Source organism: Papio anubis, chromosome 4, assembly GCF_008728515.1.
Source record: "Papio anubis isolate 15944 chromosome 4, Panubis1.0, whole genome shotgun sequence".
Lineage (NCBI taxonomy): Eukaryota > Metazoa > Chordata > Mammalia > Primates > Cercopithecidae > Papio > Papio anubis.
Window position 1 is genome coordinate 25,071,729 of NC_044979.1, and position 19,809 is coordinate 25,091,537.

A 19,809-nucleotide genomic window follows, 5' to 3' on the forward strand; every position below is an offset into this window, starting at 1 on the left:
AATGAACCATCTGTACCATAACAGTTAGAGCCTATTGAGATGGGTTGATAACACCAAAGAAATCTCATTTTTTTAATCCTTTTATCCCCTTGGGTGTTGTTAGACTGAGTAACATTTCTAATTGTATGATAAATTGAAAATGTTGGCAGGAACTTAACTTTTGTAAAATTTGAGCTTTTTAATGTTACTTTGTCTTTCTGGTGGATTTCTTTGCCGCTCCCCTGCGATGGAAGGAAAAGTTGACCTATGAACCAAAACTACTGGGAAGGAAACCTGCCGCTATATGGTGTTAACAGAATAAACAAAAATCTTCCCCTAGTCTCTTATGGTTTCACTGAATTATTCAATTATGATGCCTTTTCAGGGATAAGTTAAAATGCAAATCTCACTGTGGTCCTTGGACCAGTCAGATTAATGGAATAATTGAAAAAGGACAGCAGTTTTTAATGGAAGACAGGTATGATTTTCTTCTCTTTTTTTCCTGTTGAAATGTTAAAAGCATTCATCAGAGAAACTTTCCCTTCTGAATGAATCATCATCAGACTTTTACAAAAACTGGTCCACTGATTCATTCTCTCACCAAGTGTGTAATATGTCAGTTCACCTAAAGTATTTTTAATGGTTATTAGGAACATAATGTGCTTGCTAACTATTACTTTTTTTCTGTTGTAACCAGAAATATTCCTTGCTGAAAACTGGTAAGTTCAATTGATTTGTGCTTGAAAGCCCATATTTCAATTAAATTTTTGAAGGATGGGAAAATTCCTAGTTAGATTATAGTGATTTCTCCATTAACCATCCTCACAGAGTAAAATTTCTCTGTCACTTAGATTTTAAAATGTTTTTCAATTACATACAGTAGTTCTGTCCTGGGCCAGAGCGCTCAAGGGCAATATTTCTACTTAATAAAGCTTATAACTGCAGAGGACAAAAGCACATATGTATACCCTCTACTTTGCCTTCAACTTAAAGACTAATGGAAAACTATAAAGCTGAAAGTGGCTCCTTTCAGGCCCTTCCTGCCTCTCCATGGTGCTCTCTATCCTATTTTAGATCCTAACTGTCCTCATTCATTCTGTCACTAAGTCAACCAGTATTTATCAAACATTTCTTGTACCAGGTGCTGTGCAAAGCACAGGAAATAAAATAGTATTTTACCCTTGGAGCTTACAGTTTTGTGGCAAACTCAAACAAGAGAGCATTGTTCCACAATGCAGTATGGAAAGTACTCAGCACAACATCATTAAAGATGTGGCAGTAACACACAGCAGGGGCCACAACTCCAGAATGTGTGTGTATTTGTGACAGGCTGAGACAGGAGGGACAAGCAGGGAAGCCCATCTGAATGAGTGACACCTAAATTTAACTTGGAAAGCTCAGGAGGGCTTACCCATATACAGATGACAGAAAGGACAAACAGAATGTGTGTGAAAACTCTGAAGTCACACCACAGTACTAGAAAAGAGGAGAAGAAGAAAGGCATAGCATCCAGTGTATGTCAGACACCTTTTGAAACACTTCCTGGCTTAACTCACCTAATTTTCATGACCACCTCATGAAGTTGGGAGTGTTACTTTTATTCCCATTTAGAGAAAAGGAAAAAGAGGCACAGAGACCATGGAACTTGCCGGAGGTTACAAAGAGAGTGCTGGGGAGCTAGGTTCCTAAATGGAAGCGACCTGGGCCCAGAGCCGCCTACTCTGCACTGCCACCCTACACTGTCTCTCAAGAGAGCGTGGACCACTAGGGCGGGGCTGAAAAGCCTTCCCATGGCTGCCGCACAGAGTGCACTCCATTCTCACTCATACAAGCAGAAAGAATCTGCCACCAGTCTTGTGCCCTTGTTGACTAATTATGCTTGAGTGTGAGTGAGCGATGAGAGGTCCTTGGTCCCTATGTAACGACAGGGACATGTTCTGCCTGTTCATCTGGAAGGGTCAAATGGAAGGCTGCACTGTGCTGCCGGATGTCGACACTGGAAGAAGGTGGGCATGTGTGGGGACGAGAGCACACAGAACTCTACTTTCCACTCAATTTAGCTGGGACCTTATAACTGCTCTAACAGATAATGTTTATCAATTTTTAAGAAAGAAAATAATCAGGACTCAACCTAAAAAAGAAGAAAGGAGACGCTTTGTCACCATCAAATAAATGTATGTGTATTAGAAGACAGGTGGAGAGAAAATATGGAGGCAAATGTAAACTGTTCCTTAAGGCAACTCTGAAGAGAAATTAAAATTAGGACACCGTGAATGTGAAGATACACTAACCTTAGATAAGCTGCTAAGGGCAGTTCAAGCACAATCCTACCTCCTGCAAGAATGTATGTTCTGTTATCATCATTTCCTTTCACTGTCGGCAGCCTCGCCTCTTCTCCTGGGAGGCAGCAGCCTGCCAGAGCATGGGTCGCCCTCCTCCTTCACTCCTTTCTGTCCTTTCACTTGTCCCAGGTCTAATGACTGTCTGTACTCCTCTTCATCAAGACTCTCGACATGCACGTTGCACGTCTTCCAGAATGCATGACAACCCTTTCATATTAAATAAAATGTTGGTAGGCTAATCTCCTCTTCCTAATACCCTAAACATACTTCTAGGCTTTTACTTCTGGTGACCATATATATGGGCTGTAGAACTATCACTGTGATGTAACTATGAGAGAGTACAGCAGCATCTCTGAAAAAACTTAGAGGTTATTCTATTAATAACAAAGGTGAAGTTAGGAATGACAAGGCAATAGTCTTTAAATCAAGAAAGGTTGAGTGGTTACTTCATAGTCTTGTGGTATAGAATAATGAGTCTTAAAAACTAAATATTTAATTACACAGGCCAGTCACTGCAAAATGCTAAGTGTTTCCAATGTATCAAAGACAGTAAAAGTTATTTGTTCCCATCCCTCATGGAGAAAAGCCCAGAGTTATAAAATAATTTATGTAATCACTCCTTTCTTGTAATTTCGCTAGCAATTTATCCATACCACACACTCAGTTGTTAGTATTTACTTCCTGATATTGTTATTGACGTGTGTGTGTATGTATTTATGCACACACACATATGTATACTTTACTTTCATAACTAGATCTTTAGGCTTTATATTTCTTTGTACCCAACTTCTATTACTTCCAACACCTAAGATGTCTTACACTTAGCAGGCCCTCACCATTTTTTTTTTTTTTTTTTTTGAACCGTGGTCTCACTTTGTCACCCAGGTTGAAGTGCCGTGGCATGATCTCAGCTCACTGCAACCTCTGCCTCTCAGGCTCAAGCAATCGCACCTCAGCCTCCTGAGAAGCTGGGAATACGCACATGCCACCATGCCCAACTAATTTTTGTATCTTTTTATAGAAACAGGGCTTCACCATGTCATCCAGGCTGGTCTTGAACTTCTGGACTCAAGTGATCTGCCCACCTCAGTCTCCCAAAGTGCTGGGATTACAGGTGTTAGTCACCATACCTGACCTCTAAATCTTTCTTAACTCATTACATTTACTATGATCAGCATCTTTTTGTCACAGAAGGAAATGTTATCAGTCTAACATATTTATTTATATTGCATTTATTTTCTAAATATTTTCTTCCTCAGCTTACAACTCCTTGGTAACCACACATGTGTATCAAAGATCCTGTGTATCACAGTTATGTCGATTATAACATACTATTTAGAGGAATCTTTTTCCCTTTCAATAATGACAGTGGTTGCATTTTCCCTTTCCCAAATCTCAGGTACTCCTGTAATATTCTAGAAGGTGTCAAAAACAGCAATTAGAAGTAACAGTGGCAGGCGCAGAAGACCCAGCATTCTCCTAGACTCTGACTGGACTCGGGTCTTCTGTTTAAGCAAGACGAGCCTGGCCTCATCTCTTTTTGCTTTGAATTCCCACTTGAACAGTCGCAGGCTTATGAGTTCTATGGCCACAGTAATGTTTTACCTGCTTGGCAGCAGATGCTGAGAAATTATAGACGAAACAAATTATTAAGTCATTAAGTGTTTGTTATCTTGAAAGGATCTTGTGAATTCAGGAAACAAACTCACATGCAATAAAGGAGATATTCCTCCAGAAAATTAATTTTTCCAGAGAAAAATCAATCACCCACCTTGCAGTTCTCCACTCCGACTATAGAGTTCCCTTCTCTGTTCTCGCAGATAGGCGCTCATACTGATGGCATGGGAGGACGATTCGAACCTGCAGAGAAACATAGGGTAAACAGATAAGCAAGTATAAAATGAGTAAGGGCTGACCAGCTCTGTATTCCACAAGTATTCTACTCTGGTCTATGTGGTGCTCCCCGACGTTCTGTGATGAAGACACTTTGGCTATACCATGACAGGGCCAGGGCCAGCTGCCACAGACCTTGATTTATGAATGATATTCCTGGCTAAGGCTCCATTACAACCGTATTTGGATCTTTTGCTAATTCTCCATTTCAACTGGTACAACTCTGATCTGCCCCAACTTCCTTTTGCTTTCAGACCCCCATCAGCCTTTGCCAGGATCCTTATACATACAGCAATGAGAGCATCCTATGAAGTCATTCTAATTACGTTACCATCCAGCTCAAAAGTCACCAGTGACTGCCATCTGCCAACACAGACACACTGGCTCCTCAGAGCAGAACTCGCGCCTAACTCCCATAGGTAGAGGACTAGACAAAGGACATACTAGAAATGTGGCTGAAAAATGGTACCAGAAAAGCAAGGCAGCTATGGTCTCTCCCTAAATGGCCTAAAAAACAGTTTCTTCTCTGAATGGCTGCTAGTTTTTTGACCTGCTGCCTACCATATAAAATACTCTCAAAAATACCAAGCTACGCAATATTTGTTCACACCTACCCAGGAACTATTTCAGAGGTTAGAAACACTGGTGAAGGAAGGAGAACGAGAGACTCATGACAAAGAACAGGTTTCTAAAACCTAAAATAATAACTATAAAAAGAAATAACAAAAACAAATCAGTCTTAAGAGAAACGTGCAAGTAAGAAAAAAACAGATAAAATTATGACATATCAAACAGTAAATCCTTTGATGTGCTAAGAGATTCCATTTCAAACTGAGATTTCAAAGGCAGGATAACAACCTGCCAGACGGAGGAATCCTTCTATGAATGACTGCCACTAAGGGGTAAGCAGCAACATAGTACAAGCAACAGTGCTAATGGGATAGGTTTCTGGCAACAAGGCAGGCACACCATCATTTTCTCAATTATGCCTTCTTTATCCTTTCCTTGACAAGGAAGATGAATACCAAGATGAATGTCAGTCTGTGAGGGAAACACTTGGGTTACTTGATCCCCTCTCTGCACCCTGCCAAGAACTAAGAGGGTACTAACAGCCGGAAAGCAGGCAAAGTGTGCAGTACTTCAAACATGCCACCTGCCAGTCAAGGGCAGAAAAGAAGCCACTGACCTCCAAAAAGCATGCTGACAGCTATTGATCAGATATGACAAAGAAAAAAAAAATAAACTCTTAAGCAAAGAATAGAGAGGCACACATAGCACAATAAGGCAGGACTTAAACAAACTTAATTAACCTTAGCTAAGGGCAATTAAAGAGGGTAATAAAGTCCTTCACATATGTGATAAAAACAGATTACAGCTCGCCAAAATCTTAATCCTTTATGACTTGATGTATTTTTGCTACTCAGGAATTCTTTTCATGTCTGCGACAAGTCACAGATTGATATAATTTTGCAGTAAAAGAGGCACTAGAGATTGAGTCTCACCTCCTTATTTTATAGCCAGAGGCACTGAGACCTGCCCAGACTCACATGGGCTCAATGATAGAACCAAGACTGGAAACAGATACATCTGTAATAATGGCCTAATTCTGTGTCTCTGTGATAAGTTTCATTACTGCCCAATAATAATAAATGTGTAATAATTATTTAAGACAATTTGTTCATTTCTAACAATTTCTATTTTTTTTTCCAATACCACAACTTCAGAAGCACTGGCTAAATGTTTGAAAATGTGTATGCCGTCTGACTGAGGCTGAAAGTCAGAGTGATGGTTGAGAGCATGAACTCTAAAAACCCTAAAGCCTGCTTTCTGCAATGATTCCATATTTAGAAGGTTCAATTGAGCTAGAAATAGAGAAAAGAAAAATAGAAGAGGAGAGGAGAGAAGAAGAGAAAAGAAGAGAAGAGAAAAGAAGAGAAAAGAAAAGAAAAGACAAGACAAGAAAAGAGCCTGGTGAGGCGCATTTGAGACAGTGTCAGTTGCCTCTACCAACTACCTTTTCCTTCTACTATCTTTGTGCTTGCTGGTATAGCTCTGATTCCATCTGGGCATTCGACTTCCTTGCTCTTTACTCAGTCATGTGCTCAGAAAAAGTGGCTTCCTCTCCAGCTGGAAACCTAGCACCAGAGAGGAACCTGACTAGTTTAAGACAACCACTGAGATCTGCTTCCCCTTGCCAGTGACTAGTTTAGGAATGGGCTTATGATCCAATCCTAGAGCTTAATAGGAACTTACCAAAGAGTTTTGTCACTAGCAGAAATGACTAATAAATTGATAATTAATAAGTACTAATTTAAAAATATTTAAAATGGTACAGCCACTTTAGAAGACAGTTTGACAGTGTCTTATGAAGCTAAACATAGTATTACCAAATGATCCAGCAATGTTGCTCCCAGGTATTTACCAAAATGAGTTGAAAAGTTATGTCACACCAAAACCTGCACATGAGTGTTTAGAGCAGCTTTATTCAGGATTGCCAGAAGTTGGAAGCAACCAAAATGTCCTTCAATAGGTAAATAAGCAAGCTATGGCATATCCACATAAAGGAATGTTACTCAGCAACACAAAGAGACATCTATCAAGCCACAAAAAGATGTGGAAGAAATTTAAATGCATATTGCTAAGTGAAAGAAGCCATTCTGAAAAGGCTAAACACTGATTCTGACTATACGACATTCTGGAAGAAGCAAAACCTGTGGAGATAATCAAAAGATCAGAGGTTGCCAGGGGTTAGGGAGGGTGGAGGGATGAATATGTGGTGAATGGAAGATGTTTAGGGCAGTGAAACTGTTCTGCATGACACTGTAATGGTGGATACATGACCTTATGCCTTTGTGAAAACCCATTGGAACTGTACAATGCAAAGAGTAAACCCTAATGTAAACTATGGAATTTAGTTAATAATGACATGTCAATACTGGTTCATCAATTCTAACAAACAGACCATGCTAATACCAGATGTTAATAGGGTAAAACGAGAACGGGGGAATATAAAGGAACTCTCTGTGTTTCCTGCTCTACTTTTCTATAAAGCTAAAACTGTTCTAAAAATAAAGTCTATATGTTTTTTTAAAGAGACAGATTCACAGGGAGAATCACATGCTATTTTCTTGCCCACACTGTCTTTAGTGGACTGGACACACCTCGTGATCACAATAGAAAACATTACTAATGTGTTGAGAATGGCAATAAAGAGAGATGGAAAGGGCTGAATCCTTTACGATACTGTACAGTTGAATTAAGGAAACCTCCACATTCATCCCTGTTATGTGAGATAGTAACTTTCCTATAGTTCAACCTGTTGCACTTAAGGTTTTATGTTACTTGCAGCCTAAAGCATTTTAACTGATATTGCAGCTACTCTCTGAATAAAACTATTTAAAAAGGAATGCATTCAATAAACAGAATAGATTTCATTTCTGGCAGGGACATACTAAATAAATCTCTCTGCTAGATCACAAAATAAATAAACTGTTGAAGCTTTCTTTAATTATTAAAAACACTACAAATCTAAGACAAAAACAAGCCTCAAATGTGAATCAATAGAAGGTATTAGAGCTCCAACTAGTGAAAAAGAACAAATTCAATATACTGGGATACTTCTGTGGTGGTCACTTTACATGCTTATATTTACAGACACAACTTCTTAAATATCTACTAAACCCTCAAAAGAAAACAGATCTAAAGTAAGACTGCCAGGATTTAAATCCTCCTTCTACCACATGTTAGCTATGCGACCTTATATAAATTCCTTAACCATTCATGTCTCCATTTTTTTATGTATACAAAGTATTAAAAATACAACCCTTGCCTATAAGGTTGTTGTAATTAGTAAATAAAATAATCTATGAAAATAATGTAATGCCTTGATTAGCACTTAGTAAGAACTCAATAAACGTTAGCTACTACTGCTGCTGCTGAAATTTAGTATAATCCAATTTAAAGTATGTTTAATTGAGATTATTTTGGGAAACTCACCCAGTATACTGCCTGATACCTAGGAAACAATCAATGGTAGCTATTATTATTGAAGTTATTATCAATATTATTAACTATTAGCTGTTGCCAAGAGATACACACTTTGGGCACATGGCTTGGTGGAGTTAACTAAGGTAATAATTAGGGAAAAAAAAAACCCAGATTGTTCTTTTATTAAACAAGTAACCACATAAGGCCCAATACTGCTTAGCTAGAAACATTTGCATAACTTTATTAACAAAGGTTGTTTCTTGGCTCTTGGGGCTTTTTCAAGGCTGACATATTTCATTTCCTTTCATTTCATATAAAATTCCCCGGAAACAATTGGGGAGTTTCATTTCTCTTAATTTTAAATAAAACTTCCCTGAAACAAGTTCCAGAAATTTTTATTAGGAGTTCCAGGTAGTCCAGTCACCATACCCAAAACAGCCACTTCACCTGACAGAAAACAAAAATAAATAAAACTCAACATATATTCACTTCCTCTAAATTACTTCAATCAACTTAAGCTAGAGAAAGTTATGGCTATCAATAAAGTAGGAAGTCATCTTACTTCAGTCTAAGAATTCTTAAAACCTATTATCTTAACAGCAGAATAATACTTACTTGAAAAGAGAATTTTTTGGCCTTTGAGGTTTCTTCTTGGCAAAAAAGGCTGCAAACTCTCGTCCAGTGCTGGCATAGCTTAGTTGAGCTGATGGTTCAGAAGCCGTACGAGTATTTTTCATATCCAAGTACTCAGTCAACAGCATCTGTGCAACCAGATAAACAAGTTAATGTTAATATACACATTTTTAATGTGCTATTAAGAAAAACTATTTTAAAACCATGCAAATCTAATTCTAAAACCTCATGCTTGACATTCAGGAATATATTAACCTGGTCATTAATTTTCCTAGTTGGGGATCTAAGAAAAGATTCATTATAGCTGGTAAGTCATTTACTTGTTACCTATTCATATAGGGAAGAGGTGTGGTGGGCATCTGAACATGGGAGTAAAAGGAACGTTTTTATTGCGTATCTACTATGTGCCAGATATTGTGCTGAGTGAGTGAATCAACATTCCTCTTTAATCACAATTTAATCCTCACTATTCTGAACTACAGCAGCATTAGCAGCAATGCCATAACATTTACTCAGGGCTTACTATGATGCAGGCAACATGTTAATCCATGTAAAATGTATTATCTCTTTTAAAGCACGGAATTTTATCAGATAAATTCACAGATTATAAACAAAGAAATGGGGCTTACAGAGGTTCAAGAGCTGTAAAGTGATCCCTAGTGGACTAGGAAGTCCATGCTCTTACCACTCACTATTACACATAGCGGATAAACACTACAACAAACCTGCCAATAAGAGATACAGAAAGGCCACAGGAAGCTAAGAAGTCCTGACCTACAAAGAATTTCCATAGCCACTACTCATTTGAGAGCTTCAACAGAAGAAAAGCAATTGCCTTTTAAAAAATCGACTACTAGGTAGGCAAAGTGGCTCATGCCTGTAATCCCAGCACTTTGGGAGGCTGAGGTAGGAGTGTCACTTGAGGCCAGAAGTTCGAGACCAGCCTGACCAACATAGTGAAACCTTATCTCTACTTTAAAAAAAAAAAAAAAAAAAATTGACTGGGTATGATGGTGCACAAGTGTAGTCCCAGCTACTTGGGAGGCTGAAGCACAAGAATCACTTGAAGCAGAGGTTGCAATGGGCTGAGATCACGCCACTGCACTCCAGCCTGGGTGACAGAGTGAGACTCCGTCTCAAAAAAATTAAAAAATTAAAAAATTGACTACTGCCAACAGGTTCTACTTATAAAATCAATCCAATTTAAAATCTAAGAATTATCACAAAGCAAAAACCCATAACAAATACACTAAAAACAAAAGGCAGCAAATTGAAACATGCTACCAGAGAGATCATGTAACCACAAAGACAATAAGAAGGAAGAGTTACAAAATGACTAGAAAACAAGTAACAAAATACCAGCAGTAAGTCCTTACCTATCAGTAATAACACAGTGTAAACAAACTAAATTCCCTGATTAGATACACAGTAGCCGAATGAATTAAAAAACAAGACCCAGGCCGGGTGCGGTGGCTCACACCTGTAATCCCAGCACTTTGGAACTTTGGGAGGCGGAGGAGGGCAGATCACGAAATCAGGAGATCGAGAGCATCCTGGCTAACACGGTGAAACCCTGTCTCTACTAAAAATACAAAAAATTAGCCGGGCGTGGTAGTGGGCGCCTGTACTCCCAGCTACTAGGGAGGCTGAGGCAGGAGGATGGCATGAACCCGGGAGGCAGAGCTTGCAGTGAGCCGAGATCACGCCACTGCACTCCAGCCTCGGCAACAGAGTGAGACTCTGTCTAATAAACAACAAATAAATAAATACATAAATAAGACCCAGTAATGTGGTGCATGCAAGAAACTCACTTTGCCTATAAAGACACATGGACTAAAAGTAAAGATATGGAAAAAGTTATTCCATACAAATGGAAAACACAACAGAGTAGGATTTGCTATACCAATACCAGACAAAATAGACTTTAAGTCAAAAACTGTAAAAAAGATTAAAAAAAGGTCATTAATTAAGGGGTCAATTCTGCAAGAGAATATAACAATAGTAAATATATATGCACTTAACACAAGAGCACCTAAATAAGCACAGGTCTATAGGTGGCAGTAAATGGACTTTATTTCATTTTCTTATTTCAATCCAATAAGGATTGCACCTGGAAAGTATAAAACATGTCAATAGACTGGTAAATATTTTTTATTTATTTACGAAGCCACTAGAGTATTATTTAGTATGTGAATGAAATAATACAATGATAAATACTATCTCTGTTAATACATCACCCAAATTACCCAATGGTCAGGGAGAATATTGAGTTGGGTCTCTAGGAACAACTCAACTCAGGGACTAAATTATATTGTATATTTGTCACTGCTACTAATAAGATTTTCAGCAATCTGTGATCAAAAAGATCAGTAAACCAGAAAAGAATTTCAAATTAAAATAACACAGAAAGATGTATAGAAATGCATTGTTTCACTCATATTTCAGACGGTTAACACCAACATGACACAGCGATGTTTCTACTAAAGCGTGAAAATGCATTAATCCAAGTAACTCTTTTGAGGACTTGCTGTCCTAGAATCCAATGATTAAGGCCTTGTGTAATAAAATACTGACCTCAAAACACAGGTATTTTAAAATCATTTTGCTTTTTCTCATCATCAGTAAAGTCCCTTTAATTGTTACCACTCAGCATTGTTAGTCTATTCCTATCCACCCACTTCTGCTTTCAATCTGCAAACACATACTTATCCTACTTTCTCAACAAAAATCTTGCATTGGTCCTCATGCTATATCTATAATCTTATTTTCCTTTTGTCTTTGGGTTCCAAACTTTAAAAAGTAGCCTTTACATCTACTGTTTCCTTTATCACAATGTGATTTATTCCTCATTTCTCTCCTGAGCTCTAGTCCCACATCTGTGACTGCATGCTTGATATATATTCACATATTTCACTAACAAAATCAACTTCTCTGAAACCTAAATCATCTTCCAACAAAAGCATTAATTCCTTCTGTCTTCTTTTTGTTGGTAGTTTCTTATTTTCACTACTTTTCAGGTTTAAAACTTCAGGATCATCTTTTGATACATTCCCATACCCTTTGTGCCCATAAAGGAATTAGTCCTCAAGATCATTAATGACTGTTCCTCAACTCTCTCCTAGTTTGCCCATTTCTGTCCATTTTGACAGCCACCAACTTAGTTCAATTAGTATTCACTGAATTTTCTGTCTCTCATCTCTTACCCCTCCAGCCCTCCTCACATACTATCAACAGACAGTCCTAAAACACTGCTGCTATCATCAGAAGGCTACTCCTTTCATCGTCTACAATATTCTGACTTCAATACATATGTCCAAGTGTATCTTATTCTCTCAAATGTGAACCCAACACTGCAATCAAAATTACTTAACTCTTCCCTTAATATATGTGGGCATTCTCATTTCTAAAAGGCCTAATCTAGATTACCTTCTCTCCTAAATAAATACCAACAAACCCTTCCAAGAACAATTCCAATGTTTTTTCTTCAATGAGCCCTTCCCAGGCCACTGTAGTCGGCCATACCCTTTCCTGAACTCTTAAAACACCCATTTTCTACATCATTCAATAAGTATTCATCAAAAACTGCCTGATATTATTAGTCCTTATCTAATAAAAAAGACACCTGACTACCCCCAATTTATATGTTCCTTAAAGCATTACATTTCTATACTTCCACCACAGAGCCATGCAACAGACCAGCAAATCAAAAAAATACAACTGCTGAACATTTTTTTTAAGTATATAAGAAGCCTTAATGAATATGTTGTTATATGCAAATTAAAAATAGTCTCCAAAGTAGAATGAACTCTGTAAATTAATCCTCTGTTCAAAAATCTACAATACAAATAAAATTTAAAAGAAAAGGGATGGTTGTGATTTTTAACCACAGATAAAATGTCTTTGGAGCATCTAATATATCTTCTTAGCTTAAATGAGTATTTGTTCCTTCACTAAGATACCTCTGGATTGATATGTGTGTGTGTGTGTGTGTGTGTGTGTGTGTGTGTGTGTGTGTGTGTGTGTGTGTATATATATATTTTTTTTTTTTTTTTTGAGACAGTCTCGCTCTGCCGCCCAGGCTGGAGTGCAGTGGCCTGATCTCGGCTCACTGCAAGCCCCGCCTCCCGGGTTCCCGCCATTCTCCTGCTTCAGTCTCCCGAGTAGCTGGGACTACAGGCGCCCGCCACCTCGCCCAGCTAGTTTTTTGTATTTTTTAGTAGAGACGGGGTTTCACCGTGTTAGCCAGGATGGTCTCGATTTCCTGACCTCGTGATCCGCCCGTCTCGGCCTCCCAAAGTGCTGGAATTACAGGCTTGAGCCACCGCGCCTGGCCAATGAGTATATATTAACATGCATCTATTGACATTTATACCAAAATTACTATCTTTGCAGAATACTGGTATCTCATAAAAACAGGAGTAGTGGTTTGCACAGATTTCAGTCTGTACAACTATGAACCCCATTTTCCTTGCTTTTTTTTTCTTGCCTTTTTTTTAAGATGGAGTCTTGCTCTGTTGCCCAGGCTGGAGTGCAGTGGCACGATCTCGGCTCACTGAATCCACCACCTCCCAGGTTCAAGCGATTCTCCTGCCTCACTCTCCTGAGTAGCAGGGATTACAGGTGTGTGCCACCACACCAGGCTAATTTCTGTATTTTTAGTAGAGACGGGGTTTCACCATGTTAGCCAGGACGGTCTCGATCTCCTGACCTCGTGATCTGCCCGCCTTGGCCTCCCAAAGTGCTGGGATTACAGGCGTGAACCACTACGTCCTGCCCCAATTTTCTTGACTACTAACTTCACATATTCAGTGATTTACATTAAGCCATAGTATATTGGTCCTCCTTGATGAATCTGATAATAGATATGAGAAATAGTAACACGAAAACATCACCTCAACATGAACTAAGACTCAACTTCTCTTGGGCAATATTTTAAATGTGCCTATATTAAATACTGGAATTTTCAATAACTTGCTCTTTTAAAATGCAAGTGCCCAAGAGTTTGTATTCTGGGTACAGCAAAGCAGTTCTCATTGAACTGGTCCTCTTGCTGATAATTGTAAAAGCCAAAAAAATACTAAAAAATAAGAATTTGAAGACCCTAGAGAGGAATCTAATTAGGCAGAAACTGACAGCTATGATCCCTGGAAGAAACAAGGAAGCACAGTAGGTGAATCCCTCTGGCTTTCTTCCAGAAGGCACCTCCTGGTTTTCATGGAGCAAGGGAAGAGCCCAAGCAGAAAGTATAGTCTTACCCGATACAGGATGTCTCAAAGGCACTTGAAAAGGATGAGAGACAAAATCAGGGTAATACATCCACCAAATTATAACCTTGATTCCTGAAAACATTATAGCCAAGAGACTGAAATAATATAATAATATTTTTAAGTTAGGATGTCCATTTTAAATTACCAAAAATTATCGGGTTTTCCTCATAGATTTACTATGAATAGTGTTAATAACAGAAAAAGTTATTTTTTTCAATATAGCAGTCTAATTTCCCCATTGTATAAAGTCTAAAATATTCTGCAGTAAGGAAAGCAAAGGAAAAAATCATCATTTTGAAAACAAAGTGGATGCCTGCTCAATTATACTCATTGTCAGTGGCAGCTGTACAATTAAAACCACTAATGCTATGGTCTTGTGAATGGTTCATTAGTGTTCAGAATAAAACAAATCAAAAACTTCCAAGAGTACACAGGTATTTTGGGTCCTGTATCAAACATCTGATCAAACTACTCATGTTTTGTTTTTTTTTCTTTTTCCCAAGAGAATAGCTCTTAGCAAAGAAAGCCCAGTTTTAATAGCTTCCAAATGCTTTCATTCATTTTAAATATATATTTATTTAACACATAAAATATGCAAAGTATTATGCTAGATATAAAACCAGGACTCAAAAATAAGTCCTTCCCTCAGTGTACTTATCTAGCAATAGAGACACACATGAATGACTACAATACAAAGGAGAAAGTGGTAAAACATCAGGACAAAAATATGGCTAAGTGCATTTGTAGGAGGACAAGATGGCTCCTAACTAGGGCAACAAAAAAAGCATTCAAGATCATGGAACTATAGAAGGACATAAATTGAATCTTAGAATGTGGGGGGGGGGGGGGGGAAGGCACAGAACAGAATAAGCAAAGAAATAGTGCTGGAACCATTTAGGGTGTCTTCAGTAACTAACAAATATTTCAGGTGACATTAAAATGACCAACGAGAGGTAAGCCTGGAAAGGGAGTACACTGACAAACTTCCAAGAATCTTTCAAAAAAAAAAAAAGAAAAAAAAAAGAATCTGTAATAACAAACTTACAAACTGAAGCCAAATACAAAATGAGGCAATGAAAAAAGAGTTTTAAACAGGCAAATGAAATGGTGATAAACATGCTGTATGTAAATTGATCTGACAGCATACAAAATTATTGACTGGAAGGAAATGGGATTGGAGGCAAAAGAATGATCAGGAAAATCCTATAAAGGAAGGAGAGCAAGAAGAGACAACCTACCAAGACAGCTCAATTTAGAAAATTGAAAGGTTTTAAACTAAAGCAGTGGCAATAAGATTATACAATTAGGACAAATTTAAGAGTCAAGGCAGAGAAAAAAAATGAACAAAATTTAATCAGTCATTCTGAAAAAAAAGGAGAAAAAAGAAAAAAGGAGAAATAAAAGCAATGGCTAAAAGATTGCTATTTGAGGGATTTAAAAAGTTATGGCTCTATGAACAATAATTAAGAATGCACGAAAAATGGGTTTCGTAGCGCATGGTGGCAATAAATTTTGTTTGGAATATACTCCCTTGAACTTGAGGTAAATAATGTGAATAGGTTAAGATTGATGGTATTTCCATGTTCTATAAGTTAATAAATTTGCATTAGGTCAAAAGTTCCTTGGTGATGCTAGCTGCAGGTTTTTCACAAGTGTCTTTCATGAGGTTGAGTAAGTTTCATTTTTTAATGAATAATCAGTGGAGGTCAAGTGCTTTTCCATATCTATTGAGATGATTATGTGACTTTGGCTCTTTATTAATATGGTAATACATTAATTGACTTTTAAAATAAATCCCAATGAATCACGGTATAATACAGTTTATATGTCGATACATTCAGTTTGTTAATATTTTGTTCAACATTATTATACTTATGTTTGTAAGTCTACAGTTTCCTATAATACTTTGGCTTTGTTATTAGGGTAAGACTGGCCTACTAGGATGCATTAGAAACTGTTTCTCTATTTTCTGAAAGAGTTTGCAAAGGACTGGTATTATTTCATCTTTAAATGTTTGACAGAATATTTGTGTGAATTACATAATGGGCAGGAAAATTTTTAATTACTAATTTATTTGTTATACGACAATTCAGATTTTCTATTTCTTCTTGAGTCAGTTTTCGTACTTTGTGTCTTTGTAGAAATTTGTCTGTTTCATCTACATTGTCTGACTGGCATATCATAGTAGTATCAGAATCCTTTTAATTTCTGTATAGAGTCTGTAGTTACATCTCCTCTTTCATTTTCTGATTTTGGTATTCTTTAGATCTCCCTCTTTTTTAATTGGTTGGTTAAGATATATCAATTTTTGATCTTTACAAAAGACCTCTATTTGGTTCCATTGTTTTTCTCTACAGTTGTCCTGATTTTTATTTCATTGATTGTCACTTTACCTTTATTATTTCCTAACCTCTGCTTGCTTTGGCTTTGAGTTTTCTCCTTTTTTTTTTTTGAGATGGAATTTCACTCTTGTTGCCCAGGCTGGAGTACAATGGTGTGATCTCGACTCACTGCAACCTCCACTTCCTGGGTTAAAGTGATTCTCCTGCCTCAGTCTCCTGAGTTGTTGGGATTACAGACCCCCACTACCAAGCCCAGCTACTTTTTTGTATTTTTAGTAGAGACACGATTTCACCATGTTGGCCAGGCTGGTCTTGAACTCCTGACCTCAGGTGATCCGCCCACCTCAGCCTCCCAAAGTGTTGGGATTACAGGTGTGAGCCACTGCCCCGGCTGAGTTTTCTCCTTTTTCTAGCTCTTGGGATGAAAACATATGATTATTCATTTTAGGTCTTTCTTCTTTTACCCATAGTTTATTCAGAAGTTTGTTGTCTTATTTTCAAATATTTGGGGGCCTCCAAATTTCTTCCCTTTTTTTGTTTAATTCTGTTGTGGTCAGAGGATATACTTTGTGTGATCTCAATTCTTTTAAATATATTGAGATTTACTTGGTGATCTAGTATATAGATTCACATGAAGAATATTCTATATGACCTTGAGATCATCTGAATTCTGATGGTGTTGACTGTACCATACATGTCAGTTTAAATCAGGGTGGTTAATAGTGTTGCTCAAGTCTTCTTGTATTTTCTTCTAGTTGTTCTATTAATTATTGAAAAAGAGTATTCATTATTTTTAAAAATCACCAACCATAATTACTGAATTTTCCACTACTCCTTTCGGTCAATTTTTCCTCCATGTATTTTGGATCTCATGGTATTTCAATAGTTTGTTATTTCTGTTTTCACTCTTAAAAAGCGAAGACAAGTTGGCCAGGCGCGGTGGCTCATGCCTGCAATCCCAGCACTTTGGGAGGCTGAGGCGGGCGGATCACGAGGTCAGGAGCTCAAGACCATACTGGCTAACACGGTGAAACCCTGTCTCTACTAAAAAAATACAAAAAATCAGCCAGGCATGGTGGCAGGTGCCTGTAGTCCCAGCTACTCGGGAGGCTGAGGCAGGAGAATGGCGTGATCCTGGGAGGCGGAGCTGCAGTGAGCCAAGATGGTGCCACTGCACTCCAGTCTGGGCGACAGAGCTAGACTCCATAAAAAAAAAAAAGACAAATAAAAGAGATAATGCTAGGGGACGGCACAAAAATGGTTTCAACATTCAAAGGTATATTCCTAACTATAGCTTCAATATATTCTCTGCCCATTTCATTTAAACATACTTTAAAGTTCATTCTACCTATTTACATTGCTTTCTCCCCTTTTCTCTTCAACGTTGACTACCAAACTCTAGAACTGTCTTACCCCATTACAAAAACTTCAGGCTGGGTACAGTGGCACATGCCTATAATCCTAACACTTTGGGAGGCCAAGGCAGGAGGAATGCTTGAGGCCAGGAATTCAAGACCAGCCTGGGTAACAGTAGTGAGGTCCTGTCTCTACCAAAAAAAAAAAAAAAATTAAAAACTAGCCAGGTGTGTATATGCCTGTAGTCCCAGCTTCTTGGGAGGCTGATCCAAGAAGATCCTTTGAGCCCAGGAGTTCGAGATTACCGTGAGTTATGACTGCACTACTGCACTCCAGTCTGGATGACAGAGTGAGACCCTCACTCCAAATAAAAAAAACTTCAGCTACTGGTTAATTGTTAATTAGCTAATTAGCACAATTTTACTCTGTTGTAAGACTAATATGTTTCATCAAAATATATTGACTCCTTCTATCATCACAGAGTCTTTCTCAGTCTCCTAGATTCCAATAACCTCCACTCTACTATTCTTTAGGATTCTGTGTCCTTAGGAAATACTCCATCTATAAGGTCACCAACTCTGAGTACTCTTTGTCCACAATGTTTTATCTCCTCCCAAAAACTACAGACCTCTTCCTTCTCAGTTTGTGCTAAAATTCTGGGAAGACTGGTCTGCACATAGGAATCACTTGGAGAACTCTTTTACAATAGAAACTCATGTGCCTGCCTTAGAACTACAAAATGAGAGGGTCATATAAAAACGCAGGAAGTCTGTGCTTGAAATCAACTCTACTACTTATTAGTTATGTGACCTGGTCAAGTTACTTAATCTTTCTAAGCCTCACTTCTCTCATCTGTGAAATAAAAATAATAATAAAAGATAATAATAGAACTATTTCATAGAAGCACATGTTTACCTGTGTAACAAACCTGCACATCCTGCAAATGTACCCTTGAACTTAAAAGTTGGAAACAGAAAAAGAACTACTTCATAGAATTAATATGAAAAAATTTTTAATAATGCATATAAAATGCTTAGCACATAACAGATTATTATTATCTTTCAGGATAAGGCTCAGAAATCTGTTTCTTTTCTAATATATTCCAGTAACTATGTATCTATGATATTACCTCTCAGAACCTCTGATATTACATCTCAGAACCTCAGTTTCTTCATCTGTAAAACAGAAATAATATCATCTATTCCACAGTACTATCATCAGGGTCAAATGAATATTCCACTTAGAACACTGCCTGAAGCACAGTAATCAATTTATAAGTGTAAATGAGTTCATGAATGGGTAAATGAAATTATCTGTGTATCTTCATCATCTCCTCACAATTATCATTCTTCTCCTCCTTTCCTCTTCCCCTTTCCTCTACAATAAAGGTCTCAATCACCAAATCCAGGCTTTTGCTAATACTCATTCTCTAAACTTTTGGAATGTTTTCTTTCACTTCAATGAGTTTGATTACTGTATTTTACAACCTAACTACTTGAGCATTAGTAGTTAGCTTGTAAGAACTAACACTAATACTTAAGACTATTACTTGAGTATTAGTAGTTAGGCTGTAAAATGCAGTAGTCAAACCATGGAAGTAAAATATCCTAACCCTTGCTCCTGCTCTCTTCCATTTTTATTATTTCTACATTTTGAATGATTCCCAATTATGCCTCTTACATCATACTTTCTCTCAAGCTCCAAAGATACACTGCCATTGCCTGCAAGAATGTCTGGGTTTTCACATCCATATCACAGTAAGCAGGTCAAAACAATGCAGCAGATGTTTAGGAAATGCTAAAGCATGGGTCCAATAAACTCAGCCTGACCAGGTAAACTCTCTACTACCGCCTCTCCCCAAAGGGAGGAAGGGGACCAAAGCGGGGGAACCCCTTAATGTCATCATTCTTCTGATCACCTGGGATCAAAATGTGTAGTTAGTTGTGGCTCTTCTCAGTCTCGTTCTCCAAATCACCTACCAAATCCTACAGACTTCACAGTACACATTTC

At 37.8% G+C, this 19,809-nt stretch overlaps 1 protein-coding gene across 10 annotated transcripts in view; it reads right to left on the bottom strand.

The window, feature by feature from the left end:
- Positions 1-19,809, bottom strand: part of EXOC4 (exocyst complex component 4) — an 818,008-nt gene that overhangs the window by 581,752 nt on the left and 216,447 nt on the right. For all 10 annotated transcript variants that reach the window (XM_017957173.2, XM_021935349.2, XM_017957174.2 and 7 more), the window contains 2 exons: positions 8,817-8,962; positions 4,093-4,181 (listed from right to left, as the gene is read on the bottom strand). In XM_017957173.2, coding sequence (XP_017812662.2) covers positions 4,093-4,181; positions 8,817-8,962 — 235 coding nt within the window. The remainder of the gene's footprint in view (positions 1-4,092; positions 4,182-8,816; positions 8,963-19,809) is intronic.